A 19,122-nucleotide genomic window follows, 5' to 3' on the forward strand; every position below is an offset into this window, starting at 1 on the left:
CAGCAAGTTTTTATGTTATGCTGCGTTTACCACAAGTGTAGGTATCATCTGTCCCAATTGAAAATCGTTTTCTTTATATTTGTTTTTTTTCCAAAAAACTGAAGACAAAGTTTGCTTCTGCATAAAAATGTGTGTAATAACAAAAAAACCCTTTATTTTTAAATATCTTTTTAAACAATAGCGGCGTTAAGACTTCCTACGTAGGAAATATTGTGTGTGTGTGTGTAGGTATATGAAGTAAATGTTCATCACACAATAAGTATGAATAACGTGTATCTTGGAAGCATTTTGTGAAATATTTCTACAAGAACTTTATTAGATCATTCAGTTTCATAGTTTCTCTCCATTATTCAGAACGAGTGAGAGGCTTTAAGCAGGGAGGTGATATTATTCGACGTCCATTTGTTCAGCATCCGTCCGGGCTGCTGGCCGGGATTGTGAGGAGTAGAAGGAAAAGCAGGGGGGCTGGCTGAGGACGTGACTGCAGTAGCGGAGGCTGGCCATGCTGGCGTCTCGCCTTCACGCGATGGCAGAGAGATGGCGAGAAATAGCGGATGCGAATATATTCTGGAGGCAGAGCTGACAGTTCCTGCTGATAGACTAGATGTGCATGAAGTAAATTAAGGGAGGTATTAGGAATGATGTCATTGTTGCAGGTTGAATAATGAGCTGGACAGTGAGGACCTTTTCCTGAGGTGGTGAAGCCTGGGGATAGCACAGGTTCAGGAGGGAAGGTACGCAGTTTTGACTCTGGCCATACTGAGTGTGGAGGACTGTGGCATCCAAATGAATTAGATAGGCTCTAGAGTCTTTTTACCTCTCGGTACAAGAATAAAATCTTTCCTTTTCTGTTCATGAGTTGTCCTTTTTCTCTGCAGATTTCCCAGTGCCAAAAGCCCATTTGGCTTTTGACTCTTTGTATGTCTCCAACTCCTGTGTTTCTTGAGTAGCTGTGTTCTCTTTCACGGACTAAGCCGACTTGGCTCACAAGATGTTTTGAATTTCTTCCTTTCTTCCTTTCTCTCTCCCTCTGTCTCACTGTCTCCTGCTGTCACTCCTCTCTGTCTTCCTTTAAGGAGTGATTAATTTATATCTAACTCTTTTAAACAAGTGCCGCTTTTGACAAATGGCATACATGTTTGAAGCTATGAGTCAGGTTATGTGGTTATGACGTATAAAGTATCAAATCTTGGTGGCGAAGCACCACACCGCCTGCTTAGCAAAAGAATAACTGAAAGTCGTTGCTCTTCATTCCCACTCGTTCTCGAAGACAAAATGAAATTTAACAGCCCAGTTGTCAACTTCCTTTCTCTGATGTAATCTTCTGAAACTTTACATGCTATCTATTGGCATGAAGTCCGAGACTGTATTCAGCAGCATTTTGAAACCTACAATTTATAGTCAACTCTAGCTTTCTCCACTTTGTCATAATTACAAATCATCAGTAAAAACCTTGCTTTCCAGCCTGAAATTTTTCCTTCACCAGCATAATGATATCTTGCCTACCCTGGAGCCACTTTTTGAAAGGATTGATGGGCTAATAGAAGATCCCAAGTGCTAAATTTAACTCAATTTTACTTTTAAAAGAGAAATATGATTATATACTCTTTCTTCTACTTTTCCCACTGTTTTGTTGATGCGGTGAAAATTCTAATTGGTCTGTACAAATACTTTCCATGAAAATTTACAAGTACCTTTTCCTCAAATATAAATATAAATTGAATCTTGCAGGTTTTGATTCATGGGTATTTTCTCAAAGCTGAAGCCAAAATTGGATCATTGTCACAGGCAGTTCTCTTTCCCGGGGTAGAGCTGAGATTTGGGGAAGCTGCCTTGATTGAAATAGCCTCAGGCTGCAACTCTGCCTTAGGGGTGTGTGTGTGTGTGTGTGTGTGTGTGTGTGTGTGTATGTACATTTGTCTTGCTAGGGAAAGTTCATGAGGGGACGAGTGTCCCTTTTATTCTCATTTAGTTGAGATACCTAAAAGCTAGATAGCATTACAAATAAATTACTATTTACAAAATTTCTTAGTACAAAAACCTGAAGCCCTCAGCCCAGTTTTACTCACACTCTAACTTGTCGAAAAATAGAAGAAAAAAGGAAAATCTAAAGATAAAGATTTGTGGAAAAGGCTCTTGAATTATGGAGTGAGCAATTGGGTTGTAAATTTTATATCTCAGATTTGTGTGTGTGTGGTTATTTTAAATGTTGTATAATGATGCCCTCATTCAATCAACAGAATGAATGCTGATACCTCTAGATAATCTAAAATTGAAGGTTTTGGGTTGTTTAAAATATAGTCATCTTGAATTCACCCCCCCAAAATTATGTGTAATGTTCGGAATATCATTTTTCAAGATTAAGCATCATAAATCCATTTTAATTGCTGACGATTCCCTTAATGAAACATTTGGTAATTCCACAGATATTTGGCTGTGCCGCTCAAAGCTAACTCCATTGTACTGGGAGCATTAATACTCTTGCATGCCTCAGCTTTTGCTTTCTTTGTGTTTAACTTCTGAATTCCTCCTTTTAGGGCTATATCAGTGTAAATGAAATTAATGAGCCATGTGTCAATTCCACGAATCTATCCCCTTCCAATCAGTTCCCCGCTGACGCTGATGCTGTTGCCACTGGGCCTACCACAGCTGTGCTGGTGAGCCAGCCACAAAATAAAGAGGTGTGTTGGCATGACATTTCATTCATTCACTGCTTTTCTCATGTCAAAGATTAACCCATGGTTACCTGAAAATGAAGGTGTGTGTGACCATATACCTCTAGTTGACCAGCTGGCCAGAGTGATGCTGAGTTTGAAAAACATACCCATCTGGGGTACTGTTCTATGAATCATCACACTGGGAATCGTGAAATATATGGTGCAGAGTGGAGTACCAGGAGAATTAAGTTCAAGACAATAAATTCTAGATCTTAGCTCTCTGACCTTACCTTGTTTTCATAGAAACCAAAAAGCCTTTCTCAAATTGTTAGTTTGAATTATTTTTCCAGTTAGATTTTGTTTTCTCTTGTGTTTGCGGGATGGATTTTGTTTTAATGTTATGCCTTTTTAAAACATCTGGGGAGGGGCAAAGAATAGTAAATTAAAATACCTTCTAACTGATCCAAGTTGTTCCCAGAGTGGAATTTTAACAAGAGGCTAAATTTGAAAGATCCTGCCCATCATTTGTGACTTCTTGATTAAAATATAAGAAAACAGAATAATGAGATTATCAATTTCATTTCTTTGTCTTATTCTTTCATTTCATATGGACACATACATACTTTTTCTTTCTCCTATAAAGCAAAGATCACCTGTCTGTTCTGGATTTATGTTTCCTTCCACCCTTTCTCCTCATCCTATTACTCAACCTCCATCAGCCCCTTGGCCCGAAGTCCTGGCTCCGTCTGTCGATTCTTTCCCTTTAAATGACACACCTCCTCCTCTACCAGCTAAGAAACACAGAAGGCAGCGGCAGCAGCCGGAGCAACAGGTAACTAGGCACTGGTGTGCAGAGTCTGAGACTTTGACCTTGACAACAGTCACTGATGTGGAATCTTTTCTTCCACTTTTCCAAAGGTATTTTTTAAAGAGACAAATACATACTCCTTTGCTGGGTTTTCTTTTATTTGGTTGGTTTTTCTTCTTACGTTTTTTAAGGACCTTTAGTATTTTTTAAGGGTGTTGGGGTTGTTCTAAACTTTGACACCTTGACTGTCCTCTCTTGAGTTTTGATATGTTGGAGCCAGATATGTTGCCTATCCTCAAGTTTCAGTTCCCATTCAACCAAAGTAGTGTCACTTGTCTCAGGTAGTTTTCAAAATAATAATAATTATTTCCATTAAATCCATGCTATAAAAAGTTGCTGTGGCAACCCAAAATATTTTTTTACACACTGCTGAAATCAAAATAAGGGACATAATGCCCTTGCTATGGGTCAAAATTTGCTAAATGTTTTACAAATAAATATCTCATTTCTTCCTTCTAACAGTCCTGTGAAATAAGAATTAATCTCCTTGTTGACATTTAGGGAACTGAGGCTTACTTAGCAGAGGTGAATAGCTTGTCCAGGGTCACACCACAAATTATGCATTTGGCTCATAGAAGTTTTTATCGATTATATTTTTTTATTTTTTTTTATTTTTTATTTTTTTTTAAAGATTTTTATTTATTTATTTGACAGAGATAGAGACAGCCAGCGAGAGAGAGAACACAAGCAGGGGGAGTGGGAGAGGAAGAAGCAGGCTCATATCGGAGGAGCCCGATGTGGGGCTCGATCCCATGACGCCGGGATCACGCCCTGAGCCGAAGGCAAACGCTTAACCGCCCCCGATTATATTTTTTTAAAAAAACAATTCAGTGTTATGAATGTCTCCCTTCTTTTAGTACATCCAGTGCATAATCATGCTTGGGTAGTCAAAAAGCCTCTTTTGAGGGTTCCTTTCAACTATAATCAGATTTCTGTATGAATTTGGCCCCAGAAGATACCAAGGAGTCATAGTCTCTAGATACCCAAATTAGATGAGCCCTGGCTTCCTGGGCCCCAGGCATTACATTTCTTGAAGTTATCTTTGCTGCGTTTTACCTGTTGTTAAAGGACTATATCTTCTCCCTACCTTTAGGTTAATAAACATTAATTAGTATAAATAGATAATTATACGGTTAAAATGCAGATATATTTCATGATTGGCATGTTTAAAGATTGATCATAAACTCGGTAACTCAAATCTGCATTAATTTTTATGTATTTCAACAACCTGAGCTCCGTATAAAAATGACCAAACCCTAAGAACCTTTCATTAGGAAATAACTTTACTACTCAAGACATTTTGGGGGGAGGCTAAGAAAAATTTGGATAGATTTCAAGTTGGCAAAAATTTTGCCTTAGGAATCTGAAAAAAAAAAGAAAGAAATGGTCAACGGGAGGATTTTTAAATATGAGGGATTAGCGTAGGGGTTTCTTGGCTAAGATTTTTTAAATAAAAGAATAACCGAGAAGGATGCCTAATATGGAAACGTTATAGGATTTGAAGTGTTTATATGTAATTAAAATATTATTCCGACTTTAAAACAACTTCCCTGTTTACTCGCTCTTTCTCTCCATCTCCTCCCTGCTCCCTTCCTTGTTCTCCTCACACTGGGATCTGTGCCATCACACAGAACTGTCCAGACAGACAAGGGGAGAAACTTGCTTTATCCACTGGCTGTCCCGCCATCCACATGGCGACCATCATAATAATTTGTAAGTTGTCCTGAGGCCCCAAGGCTACAGGCACTAACTATGAAAGTGAAAGGTGGATTTTTTTTTTTAAGTTTCTCGGTTCAGTAATAAATTCTTCCAGTGTCTATGTATCTTACCAAATGCTAGCCCTCATCTGTTAGTGAACACAAATATAAGTTGAACTTTTAAAAAAATTCTGTGTTAAAATTCCAAAATTCTTTGTAAATGCATACTTCTTAATTTCTTCAGTGACCTGTTTCAATTAGTCAAGTTTTGCTATTCTGCTTTACATTTGCATTTAAAGCATTTTAGAAGTCTGGAAGAAAGGAAAAAACAGCATAAAGAAGGCCTCTATCTGAGTGACACTTTGCCTCGAAAGAAAACCACACCTTCCATATCCCCACATTTCAGCAGTGCTACTATGGGGAGAAGCACCGCCCCAAAGGTAGGACGTGGGGTGAACCATGGGCTTCGCGTTCAGTGAGTCTTCTTGTCCTACTGTTGGCCAGTGTGCAAAGGCTCGTAAAGAAAATGCTGAATTATAAACCATTAAGTTTGCTTGTTGGGCAGACATAGAACTATATTGCATTTTCTATCCTATTCAGAGGACGTTCGGAATTGTACTCTCTGGGACCAAAGAACCTGGTCCTGGGTATTTTCTACCACCTCACAAGTGGCGGATAGCTTTCCCTTACATGACAGAGTCCCATGACTGCCTCCCAGAGCTGGAAATTGAAGGATATAAACTGGATTCCAGGAATAATAGCAACAAATATTTACTGAGAGTCATTTCTATGAGGCTGACCCTGGACTAAGCCCTTTTATCTGGATTGTCTCATTTTAAAATCTGGCACACTACTCAGCAAAGGTGCTCTGTATTATCCGCGTTGTACGTAGGGACAAACTGAGGTGTGAAGAGGCTAAGCAGCCAGCCCAAGCGCCCTCAGCTGGTCAGCGGTGGAGCTGGACGATGACCCATGTGGTGTGACACTTGAGCCCTCACTCATGTTTTGCTGACATGTCCAGGGGGGTCGCTGCAGAAGGAGGGGGAGAGGCAGACGAGAAGGAGGCTCTGAGTGGGATAGGCGTTGGGGCCCTTCCCTTGCCCTCAATCGGAGTTACTTTGTTTTCACCTATTTTATAAACTGGTGTTCCAAGTATATTTTACACTAAGGGTTTTCTGTTTTTAAAGCGTGCTAACCGCCCGGGGGTAGTGAGTAGGTGTCTGCAGTGTTCGGGGAGAGACGGACCAGTCTGGTACGCCTCTAGCCAGCAGAGCTCTTCTCTTCCTGTGCGCGATGTGCATGCATTCTCGTGCCTGCATCTGCCCTTGGCTCCTTATGCATGAAGAGCTTTGAGTTGTTCTCTAAGGTGGTTTTGGACAGCGTTTCCCCATCTGTCTTCATTTTTGGAACTGTTGCCACTGGAGAGATGGCTGTGATGTTGAGCCTGCCATGGGGGCTCCTTGGAAGGGTCTGTGACTGGCCTTTGCCATGTAGCGTGAATTACCGGGACGCCTTTGTTCCTCCTTCATACCTTCCCTGCCCTCTGGGCTTGCCCTGGAGCTATGCAACAGGGATGTGGCCCTGTGCTGAAGGACAGTTTGCCTGCAGTTTGCCTGAAGTGTTTCCTCCTGTTCTCACAGGCTCACCTGCCCCTGGGACAGAGTAACAGCTGTGGCAGTGTCCTCCCACACTCGCTGGCAACCATGACCAAAGACTCAGAGTCTCGGAGGATGCTCAGAGGTAGGTACCTTTTAAATCCCGTGTGTGTCTGCGGTTAGTCATTAGCAGTGCTCCGGGAGAGGGAGCAAGAACAGGGGTGGGGATCATTAGAGAGGGAACAACCAAAATCCTCAGTTTTAATGAGTCTTCTTCGGGGAAGGATCTCTATCTCCTTATTGTTGTACTTAAGTTAACTTTTTCTATTATATATACGGCTGGCACCTGTTAAACATACCCGCTGTACTTCCTAAATTCAATAGGGTTCCCAAACCAGGAAGGCCCCTCGAGAATGACTAACCTTCCCATTGGTAGAAAGAAAAGAGAGACCACGGATATCTGGAGAGATCACCCGGGCACTTAAGGAAGCCGCTTATCTGGTGTGCGGCTGAGCCCTACTCTGTTGGAATACGTGCTGAAAAGTCATTGAGCTGTCACAGTCAGTAGAACAGCAGGGCCCAGGACCCAATTTCCTTCGGGCTTTTCATGTGGTCTGAGCTTTTTCTTCTATGTGGTTGTTAGGTTTCAGGTAGACTTGGATTCTCGGCATCTTTTATTTCTTTGTAATAATACATTGCATTTATAAAGGGGTTGTCGAAGAGTCTTTGTGGCACTAGGAGAAATTACTATAATGCAGTTCCAGAGGTGAGCTTCTCATCGAGAGGATTAGGGTTGTGTCAACACACTCATTGAAGTCGATAGTTTTTATGGGCTCTAACTTCTGAGCAGACATGGTGCTAGAGACCAAGAATGCAAATGAATGACATGTGTTTACACTCCAGCGAGGAAGAAAGACACCTAATAGACGATTTAAATGAAATGTGATACCTGCCATGATGGGAGAAATGCCCAGGATATAAAGAGGGATGCTGATGGAGTGGTGGGTGGGCATTTGGGCTCTAAATGCGTTCATGCATCAGTGGAGTTGAAACCCTTCCCTCCAAGCAGGCTGGGATTCAGTTCTGACTGAACTGGCTGGTTTCCCGCCAAAAGGAAAAAAAAAAGAAAAAACATGTATATATGAATTTTGGTATATATAAAATGTGATTATGTATGTAACATACATACATATAGATATCACTTGTTCACTGAGGCTGTATCATTCATCAAAGAGGTTTCTAATGCAGGAGAGGTTTACAGTGTTAGCACGTGAATCAAATACAGTTGATTGAACTTTGCTTTTCTTTACTATAATTTCCTAAGCTAAAATATCTTTTAGGATTTATTAACAAGTTCAAATATCTGTCATGATTTATAAATAATAAACATAAATGAGTCTTCATATTTTGGCTCTCACTTATCATTGTTCACGTGTGGGTCAAGTCTATTTTCTGTTAAAACATTTTTCTATGATATTGATAGAGTTTTTAAATGGGTTTTTCCCACTGGCTGAAGACATCAGAACTTGGATTGGCCATAACACCACAATTTATGTCAAAAGTATTTTTCTTAAAGAGTAAGAAAAACCAGACCTTTATACTAACTGGAGAGATTTATGAATTCGGGGAGCTATTAACATTATCATGTAAGAGGGTTCTTACGAGAATTCTGGTGAAACCGAAGGATGTTTGATCTTTACTTTTCTAATCTCGGTTTGCCCAACAAAGAATGGGACTCCCCGTGCTAGGTTCATAGAGGAAGTGTGAGCCAATTCCGTTAGGTCCCATTAGGGATGTACTCTGCAAAATCCCTTGACTTGGAGCTATCTTTCTGCTCTGGTCCTTCACCCATGTACTTTACTTTTGTGTATCTGGGAAATACGCAGCTGCATTTGTTCCTGCCGCAGCTCTAGAGCGGGGTTCTTCTTAAAGAGTTTCATGTGGGCTGATGAGGCAGCTTCCGAGGAAATCAAGAACCATCCTGTGTGTTGGTCCAAGCAGAGGTGATGTGTCTTGTGAAGCCAGATGAGGAGGGGCCGGGGAGTGCGGCTCCCAGAGCCACAATAGACCGGAAAATTGGCAGGATTTTCTACTAAGCCAATCCAGGTGGCCCACAAAGACCAGGAGGGTTGAATCATTATTACATTTAGAATTGTTTCACTAACATGATATTGGCTTCACTAAAATGGCAAAAGCAGGTAAAATTCCATGGTTTTGAAAAATTGGACCCAACACATTTTCATTAACTCAAATGTAATAGATCTGATCATTTTGGGGGGAGTTACACAATTAACTTAAATGAACTGTTTTTTTTGCTGCTTGTTCATAATGGATACATCAAGGACAATTGTGTAAGTATACGCCTTCCTTCCATCAGCACTGTTTTCATAGAACTGACAACGTGAATCATGCCAACAAAGATCTTTGAGAGCAGACTTTAAAGCGGAGAGCCCAGGAACTCAGCTCTTAAAGTTGTAATGGTTATTGGCTTTTGTACAACTTGTGAACTGTTCCTTTGTAAGCTCTAGAATGAATGAAATCTTTGTCCTTTTGTCTTCTGTTAAATGCAGGAAAGTCCAAGAAAGGTATGACAACCTCCTTGCGTGGTGTTTTTTGTTTTCAGCAAGTAGTGAAAGGTCATTGTTAAGTCATCTTTAAGAAATGATCAGATTTGCAACTGTAAAGTAGTGGATTTTTAGCCTAAGGATCGTTCCTTTTACACAATAGAGAAAAATTGTTGCACGTTAGTTAGCTGGTAACACAATCCTGAGCCCAGCTGCTGTGTTTTCACAGGCAGCTGTAGGAGACCCTTTGTTTTGTTTTTGTTACAAGGTCAGACCCTGCAGGAAATGAGTGGGGGGGAGCATTGTTTTGCAAGACTCAGAAGCTAGATAAAGATTAGAGTGGGCATTGCTATGCATATAGGCTGAGTGTAAAACTGGAGGTTTTTCCTTTGAAAGGCCAGGTATCAGTAAATCTGGCTAGCAGAGGAGGGAAGGGTTTAGGACCCTCCTCCTCATTTATTCCATGTGAGCCTATTTTAGAAGACAGACCTCAGGCAGAATGAAGACCAGTTTGCATGACTGGCTTGAATAAAAATAAGACGCTTATTACTGGGGCCAAGCGGCAGAGACATGCTGTGTCAGAGGGCGCACTGGTTATATGAAGTTTGATGGATGGTGCTTCGAATAATTGAATGGCATTTTATAAACCTGAGCTCTTAAAAACCATTTGTTCCTTTCTGCTTGGGGAAAAGAACCGTTTCATTGCTATGATCTCGTTTTTATTCTCCCTGTTTTCTGGCTGGTGAATATGTGTGAAAGATGTTTGTTTCCAAATGTTGTTGACTAACTGTATGCATGTATCATAAGCTTATTATTATTTTTTAACTTCTCCAGTTCCTCTCTGTAAACTCAAATATAATCTAGAGATGTGAACATCCATCTCGTCTTGTTAATCTGGTGTTGTGACTAACACTGTCAACAATGGCATGTTGGAAATGTATATTTTTCTGGTCCCCTGTCATCCTTTTTGATCTTGTCTCTTTCTCCCTTTCTCCATCTTTCCCCTCCTTCATCCGTGACTCATCCTGTACCTTCATCTCCGGGCTGTGGACTATGGTTAGGAAGAATGAATTTCTCAGCAGGTGAGCTCTGATAGGCTAACTTGTCGGAAAGACTGATTAATTTTATCCTCTTAAACCCAGATTATAGTTTTAAGTTTTAATCTCATTTTCTATATTAAGCCCAGATAACCATTTAAAGTATACAACACGGGGCTCCTGGGTGGCTCAGTTGGTTAAGCGTCCGCCTCATGATGTTGGCTCAGGTCATGATCCCAGGGTTGTGGGATCAAGCCCTGTGTTGGGCTTGCCCTGGGCTTGGAGTCTGCTTAGATTCTCTCTCTCCCTCTGCCCTGCCCCTCTCCCTGTCTTAACAAAAAAAAAAAAAAAAAAAGGAAGGAAACAGCACACATTTGGAAGATATTGGCAAAACTATATATCCTACAAATGGCACAATAGTTAAATCACAAAGGAGTTTTCAGGTGTAATTAGCCAGAATTCATAGATAGGCATGAAGAAGGAGGAGAAGGAGAGGGGGGCTAGGGGGAGGAGAAGAAGGAAGAGAAGAAATGGGCCTTGCACGTCCGCTGTACTGGCTCTTTTGGACAGTGACAAGAGTTGAGTCAGTTCGGGTTCCTTGCCTGTGCTCTGCTGAGTGACGATCCTTCGATATTGTCAGCTCTCACTTTACAAATCTTGTAACTTCCCCTCCAATGGCTATTTCTGCCTGGATAGAAAGGATTTAGAGCATTTACAAGGCCCTCTGTGCTTTCTAGTTGCTGTCCCACTGCTGAATGTTATTCCTACTACATAATTTAAAAACAAAAACCAAAAAAAAAAAAAAACCAGTCGTCTCAGGGACTGGGAAAGTCTCATTTTTCCCAGTGCACTCACTTTGCCCCACCCCAGACAGCAGATGCATTCCACTCCCTTATTTCACCGCTGCTGAAACTGGAATTTATCGATGAGAAAATGAATTGATCCAGTGGCTCTTTAGTTCATGACATCACCATACTAAGTAAATGGGGATCCCGTGGTGATGAGAACACACGTGTCCCCCTGCCCGGGATAGCTTGTACCTGTTCTGGGGTTACCTAGCCTCAGGAGCAGTTCTTCTTGGACCTCCTCCCAGGGTACCCTCGTTTGGTCCTGCTGCTGTCCTGGGGGTGTTTCCTCCATCAGAAGTTTCCATATCTTTGGAGATAGGCCAGAGCCTGAGTCCCAAAACCAGCTTTTTGGAATCGCACAGGTGCAATTCCAGGATCACAGCGAAGTGGTCCAGGCCTTTATTTGTGATTGCAGAGGTAACTTTAATTTTTTGAAGTCGTTAGGAGGGAAGAGGCTAAGCCAGGTGGCTGTTGAATTCACTGTGATTAGTAAAGGGTTGCCAATTGGGAGGAACGAGCCTCTCCGTGAGGTAGAACATTTTCACTCACCCTGGATCCACAGGAAACCAAAAGCCTGCACCGGAGACGTCTGCTCATTAGCGGCAGGCTCTTTCACGTAAATTGCTCTGAAAATCTAAGGTACTCACTCATCCTACTGCCAGAATGGTGGAAGGTTCTCTCAGCCACAGAGCCAACTCTGACGAATAATGGGGTGATCTGGGGGCTTATGTTCGCAGTCCTTAGCACCATACACAGTTTCATGCTGCTGGCCCATGTGCCCACATCTGAAATTTTCGAGTCATTTTTAGTGTCCTGTCTACTTCACCTGAAGGGTGTAAGTTCATTTTCTTATTCTGCAATACTTTCGAAAAGCAAAAAATCGTGAAAGATCTGGACCCACCGTCTTCTCTGCTTTTCCAAGAAGATGTTAGTGGCATTATAGGGATTCGCCTTTCCTCATGTCAGTGCCGAGGCAATAATTCTCGGATGTTTTAAATTACGTGGCTGTCTTTTAGGGATTTGGTTTTCATACTAACACTAGGAAATGTCTCCCACATTGTCGGTGCCGGTATCGAAGTTTTCTTTGCCAATAAGGCTTTTTTGAAAGCATAAAGAAAGGTACATGTGGGACTTTTTCAAATAATTTCTGGTGGTGTTGTTTTGTTTTGTTTTGTTTTTGTCCCCCTCCTTTTCATAACTGGAAACAATTTAAAAGGAGCAATTAGTAATTCCAAAAGTTCAAGTATCAAAGGTAAATATCTGAGTAATTTTTTTTTTTTTAAAGGCACGAGCTCCACGCTTATGAATGTACTGGCATCACTTAATGCTTTCTGCGTTAGTCACTACAATTAATGGCCTTCTATCGAAAGTGTCGTGGTGTGCTTTTTTATGTTGCATCTTCCCTTAGCTAGGTGATATGTGGCTCTTATGTGTGTATTTATAATTTATAATTACAGCTTATATTAAGGAAAGTTATTCCCCCAGAAATCCTATCATCCGAACTAACCTATTTGCACTGTGATATTTAAAACGACTCCAAAGAGTTTGGCGTGCAAACTCCCCATGGTCCTAAAATCATTTTACAGAAACTTTTGGTGCCCGATGCTTTGTTAAAGTCTCATGGATGTGGCTTTGCTTTTGAATGGGAATGCTCAGGTGACAGCTGAGGAAGCTGTTTGGAATCGCTACCCTCCTCTCACCCTCTGGCTGCTTTTTTGACCATTTCATTACCAATTAAAAGCCTCATCGAAGGTAGGGAGAGCAAGGAGAGAGGCAAAATTTGAACGGTCTAATCACAAATTCTTAATGGATCTGTAGTAAATTTGATGAGGGAGAAAGGGATTGCAAACCACTGCTGGCCAGAGTGACTTGAGGAATTGGTTTATCAGTACAATCACTGCTTCCTGCGTGTATGGTAAATAGAGAATTGAAAGGAAGAATAATTCGATTTGCATTGCCCCAAATCAGCCAGCAGCTAGCAAGCCATAGCAATGACACAAAGTAAAGCTAATCACCTGTCAGGCCAGCTGACCAAGTCCCAGGGTAAGGAAAAAGCCTCTTATTGGTGGTACTTTTGCTGCTAGTGATGTGAGATCTACATTTTCATATGGTTGGCTACCATCAACTAGCTGAGGGCTGACAGCTAAGGTGGAAAGAAGAGAGCTCTGTATACAGTAATTAGGAGGACTGCGCCTGGGGAGGATTGTTGACTGTGAACGTTTTAAATATTTGGCGGGCAAGGAAAATTGAAAAAAATGAAGGATGAGAAAAAATGTGCAGTTTGGATTTTTACCGGATTAAAAGTGTTAGTGATAATATGAGTGAGATACAAGATTCTTAAATCCTACACCTAGATGGTCTACCCACTGTTTTATGACCGGATCGAGTATTCCTTAAATTTGAATACTGTTGAAGAAGTGATTGCGCTAAGACCCAGCTGTTGCTTGTCACCACGAGTCATCTTGCTTCACTTGAACCCAGCTATTTTTAGAAGATACAGGGCCTTTAATTGTGTTTCTGTTTTGTTTTGGTTTTGCCTGTTTTGTTTTTGTGTGTGCTGATGTATTCTCAGTTGCGCTGATTTGTGGGAATGGCAAAGGAAAATGTGAGATGATCCATGACTGAAAAGATCACTCCTAAGACCACCTCTTTGAAACTCTTGCTTGCACTGGGCATGATGCTGTGTCTTGGTCTTCTTGGCTTCAAAACAAATTAGACCAAGGTCCAAGTTTCATAGGCAGATGTTTTGGGTTGCTGGTTTGAGTCTCAGAAGATCTAAGACTAGAAAATGAGGCATACTAACATATTTATGGCTCTTTCCTTAGGGTATAATCACCAACAGATGAGTGAAGGACAAAGGCAGAAATCTTCTGAATTTTACAACCGCACAGCATCTGAATCAAATGTCTACTTGAACAGTTTCCACTACCCCGATCTCAGCTACAAGGACCAGGCCTTTGATACTTTGAGCCTAGACAGTTCCGATAGCATGGAGACCAGCATCTCGGCCTGCTCACCTGACAATATCTCCAGGTAAGATGTGCTCACGGTTAAGGTTTCCAGTGTAGAAAAGCACCTGCTGGCTTCCAAAAGTACAGTCATCAGTTTGGAGCAATGACTATGTACAAGCCCAGATTTCTGAAGCATAACCAGCCTATGGTGTGGAAGAGGGTTGAGTGTCATGGCAGCCTTTGAAAGTAATTTCTTGGTGTCGTGTGTGACTTAGCCAGTCAGACACCGTATAATCCGCTTTTGTCCTTTATTTCTTTACATTTGAGTTTTTGTGGATACTGTGCTTCAAAATTCATTTGCCTCTGTTGGTTGACTCCAAGTCTCATTAGGACTCCTTTTGATTGAATGAAGAAATCATTTCCGACAGTATAGTAAGAACTTTGAAGGATTTCTTACACTTCTGTTTCATTAAAAGGAAGGCTTTAGCTGTTTCACATATTAAAATTTTTGTAAGGATTTAGCCATCTACATGTGTGTTCCTACTTTGAGGCAAGCAAAGATGGTCTTATGGATTTACGGCTAAAGGCACACCTAAAATATAGATCTCGTCCTGGGACTCTGCCACTTCTAAAGCTTTGATGACACCCTACTCCCCTTTGAGTAAAGTCATGCCCTAGAGCCTGCATTCTGGATCTTTCCCAACTTCCCATTCACTTCCTCCTCCTGATACGCCTCACAGGGCTTCTTATTAATTGAGAGCGTGATGAATACTCAAATCTCTGTGCCTTTGACCATATTGGCCCCAGGCCTGGAATCAAATAGTTTCTTCACTCATTTATTTATAGGCTCCTTCATTCCACAAATACTCTTAGAGTGCTCTGGAGGCAACAGTGGGCTGGCGTTGGCTCATACTAGCTGGCAAGTGCCAATGCGCATAGTTCCGCCTAGTGGGATCAGCGATGTCATGTTGGTAGTTTGAAATTGGCCGTGGTAGGAGTATATACTCCACAGAAATGAACATTTGCTGTATATGAGGGTTTTTATTTCCCTCCAGAGAGCTGATTTACCAGCACCACACTGTCTACAGTCAATATATCCTTCCGTTGTGTAGTCACTCAATCTATACTTACTGAGCACCGGTAGTGCCTGGCATTGTAAATAGCTTTACCGTTTCCATCCCCTACTCCCGTCTGAGCCTAGAGAAACTTTCCTCGTCCTTCAGGCTTCAACTTAAGTTGGAAACTCATGAAAATTTCTCCTTTAAGGCCTTTTTCTTCTGTGTTCCCATTACACTTGATTCTTTTTTCTATTATATCACTGATCACATGGCAGTATAAAATTTTTTCTTTAGTAATTAACTGGTGAATTCATCAATGTCAAGGAGGATGGCTAATTATCTTTTGGTTTCTACAGCCAGCAGAGATCTGAGCAGATAGTAGGTATTCAGCAATTGTTGGCTGAATAAATACCTCAGGATACAGTAAAATGGCCATATTTTCAATTTTGTTATATTTTTAATTTTGTTTGATTAATTAGCTGAGAACCATTATGATTTCAACCTAAGAAACATACAATATTCAATAAATGTTAATTGAGCACTTGTGTGTCCCAAATGCAAATGTCTAGTTGGATAATTGCCATCCACAAACTTCCCTCTATTGGACTAAAGCCCCAGACTGGAAGCAGGAATGCTTGTGCTCTTTGGGCGACAGTCGTGCTCCTTGAAGCAGGTCACAGAATGCTCTTGGTCCTGATCTGCTTGCTAGTCTGTGCAATGGAGGGGTTGTTTCTTGAATACAAGGCAAGGATGAATTTTAAAACATTCTGATGGAAAATTACCATGATGTAAATATAATTTATTTCTTTTCAAAGGTTTGAGTAATTTGCTCTCCCCTCACCTACAATAAGAGAATGACAGAGAGAGAGGGAAAGTAATATCAGCAAGGTGTACTTAGCTTTGGGTTATTTCATGTTTCGTAAATGAAAAGAATGTGAAACTCAACTGTAACCGGACTTTATAGCCAGAAAATTTTAAGGGTGGGGGAAAAGGAGAAGACAGATGTTACATTCTGTGGTACATAAAGTATACAGTGTATTTTCATTTTGGCATTAATGGGTGAAATATTAATATTATTGGATATATTCTATCAGAGAAGCAATAGAGTCTCTGGGGGAAAATAATAAAGCAACAATAAGAATTGTATTACTACTTGGGATGCCTGGGTGGTATAGTCGTTAAGCATCTGCCTTTGGCTCAGGGCGTGATCCCGGCGTTCTGGGATCGAGCCCCACATCAGGCTCCTCTGCTGGTAGCCTGCTTCTTCCTCTCCCACTCCCCTGCTTGTGTTCCCTCTCTCGCTGGCTGTCTCTCTCTCTGTCAAATAAATAAATAAAATCTTAAAAAAAAAAAAAGAATTGTATTGCTGCTTGTCACATGGGAATGACCTAAATTGAATGAGGACATTACGGGGGTGCCTGAGTGGCTCAGTCGTTAAGCGTCTGCCTTCAGCTCAGGGTGTGATCACAGGGTCCTGAGATCGAGCCCCACATCAGGCTACCTGCTCTGCTATGAGCCTGCTTTTTCCTCTCCCACTCCCCTTGCTTGTGTTCCCTCTCTCACTGGCTGTCTCTGTCAAATAAATAAATAAAATCTTAAAAAAAAAAAAAGAGGACATTATGTAATGATAAAAATGGGGCTTTTGGGGGCTCCTGGGGGGCTCAGTCGGTTGAGTGTCCGACTCTTGGTTTTGGCTCAAGTCATGATCTCCAGGTCATGAGATCGAGCCCTGCATTAGCTCCACACTCAGCGGCGGAGTCTGCCTGAGATTCTCTCTCCCCCATGGCACCTCCCCACCTAAAAATAAATAAATAAATATTTAAAAAAAAAAAAGAATAAAGCTTTTTTGGGGCCTGCCATTATTATTTCAGGTTAGAAGGATTCGTGTTTCACATTATTCAACATTAAAACGTGCAATAGCTCACTTTCTAAAAAGTTTCACACGACTGCGTGGCGAGGAGACACTTGAGCACATGGAAGGGCCGGGCAGCAAGCTGTCTGGCACTGAAGGTGCTCTGAGATGCCTACTGCCCTGCGCTTGTCCAAGCCGGGCCAGCAGGTGCCGGAGTGGACGTGCTCAGAACAGATAGCCTAGAATGCTGAGCAGTTATTCATAAATGACAGTAAACTGACCCATCAAATGTGGTGCTTCTGAATAACAAGGCACAAACAAAAGTCGGCCACCCAACAACTATGATAGCAGGGTGACAGGAGGAATAAAGATGGGCATGAAGACTGAGAACACAAATTCCCAGGGTCAGCGGGATGCCCATGCTTTGGTGGCACTTGGTACTTAGTCGTTATTTTGAAAACAGCAGACTATTATCCCCTCTTCTCAAGTAATTGTGAACATTTTATACCAATATGAACTCTTGATAGCCTGACCTTTTATTTATCTATTTTTTTAAAGATTTTTATTTATTTATTTGAATGAGAGAACAGGAAGGGGCAGAGGGGGAGGGAGAAAGAATCTCAAGCAGACTCCACACTGAGCACCAAGCCCAACGTAGGGCTCAATCCCATGACTGGGAGGTCATGACCTGAGCCAAAACCAAGAGTCAGACACTTAACCAACTGAGCCACCCAGGCACCCCTGTGTATCTATTTCTGAGCCATCATTAGTAAAGAAATACACTCTAAGCAGTTTCCTGTCTTGGCATTTTTCTACTCCCTGCCTCTTTCTTCCCTCCAAAAAATTGAAAGTAAATACTCATCCCTTCAAATGATCACTCCCTGTCTCTCATGTTTAGTGGTGGTGAAAGCAGCAGTGCAGCAATGGGTAGAGGAAATTACCCAGAAAGGATCCACTTTGATTATAATTACCAAGCATTACAAGTTCAGATCTGGACACTTAAGCACTATGACAGAGCAAGAACTGAATTACTTTTATTTGCTTGCCTGGTTGCTTTTTCTTAACATGGTTTCCGGAGGTAGAGAATGAGACTGATTCCACTACATGTGCCAAATGGAGAGGACAGCATCACTGTGGAGCGTTCCTGGCTGGTAGTTATACATGACCACGATCATTTTGTGTCCTTAGTTCATGCACAATACATGACCACGATCATTTTGTGTCCTTAGTTCACGCACACCTGACCCAGTGGCACTAGCAATCACAGATAACCAGTCACCATGGTCAGAAATTACCAGTAGTATTTATTTTTTTTTTATTTTTTTTTTAAGATTTTATTTATTTGACAGAGATAGAGACAGCCAGCGAGAGAGGGAACACAAGCAGGGGGAGTGGGAGAGGAAGAAGCAGGCTCATAGCGGAGGAGCCTGATGTGGGGCTCGATCCCTTAATGCCGGGATCACGCCCTGAGCCAAAGGCAGACGCTTAACTGCTGTGCCACCCAGGCGCCCCTACCAGTAGTATTTATTTCATTGTACCGTCTGATCCTCTGAATGTCAAAAAAATTGAAGCCTAAGTAGAAGATACCTGTAAAAGGATTAGTATAAAAGGAAGAGAGAGAGAGAGAAACAAACATGTTGCTTCTATACCCCCATCTACTTTAAAAAATTCTTGCTACCCTAAGATAACCTTGTATCCACTATTATGATGGAAAATAATATGATAAACATCAGGCAAATGGGTAATAAGAAACTACTGTTTGGGATGTATACTGCGACAACACATCCTAAATGAGAACTTTTTGAAATCAGGTAGAAGGAGAAAGAAAGGACTAAAACATTTTCTCTATGTGAGACTTTTTTTAAGCTAGGTATTAAAATACCCTGAAATGATATGTATATGAAAGTGGTAACTCCATGCTGAAATTCTAGCGACAAAAACTTAGTCTTGTGGTTTTTTATGTCACAAGGAGCCATTTGTAGAATTAGAATTACT

At 41.4% G+C, this 19,122-nt stretch overlaps 1 protein-coding gene across 13 annotated transcripts in view; it reads left to right on the plus strand.

Moving 5' to 3' along the window:
* Positions 1 to 19,122, plus strand: part of PHLDB2 (pleckstrin homology like domain family B member 2) — a 103,279-nt gene that overhangs the window by 68,693 nt on the left and 15,464 nt on the right. For 4 of the 13 annotated variants that reach the window (XM_034658175.1, XM_034658170.1, XM_034658184.1 and 1 more), the window contains 6 exons: positions 2,538 to 2,681; positions 3,301 to 3,489; positions 5,522 to 5,662; positions 6,863 to 6,962; positions 10,443 to 10,463; positions 14,092 to 14,299. In XM_034658175.1, the coding sequence (XP_034514066.1) occupies positions 2,538 to 2,681; positions 3,301 to 3,489; positions 5,522 to 5,662; positions 6,863 to 6,962; positions 10,443 to 10,463; positions 14,092 to 14,299 (803 nt within the window). The remainder of the gene's footprint in view (positions 1 to 2,537; positions 2,682 to 3,300; positions 3,490 to 5,521; positions 5,663 to 6,862; positions 6,963 to 10,442; positions 10,464 to 14,091; positions 14,300 to 19,122) is intronic. The other 9 variants (XM_011222493.3, XM_011222497.3, XM_034658181.1 and 6 more) reach the window with 8 other exon arrangements.

Source organism: Ailuropoda melanoleuca, chromosome 1 (genome assembly GCF_002007445.2).
Source record: "Ailuropoda melanoleuca isolate Jingjing chromosome 1, ASM200744v2, whole genome shotgun sequence".
Lineage (NCBI taxonomy): Eukaryota > Metazoa > Chordata > Mammalia > Carnivora > Ursidae > Ailuropoda > Ailuropoda melanoleuca.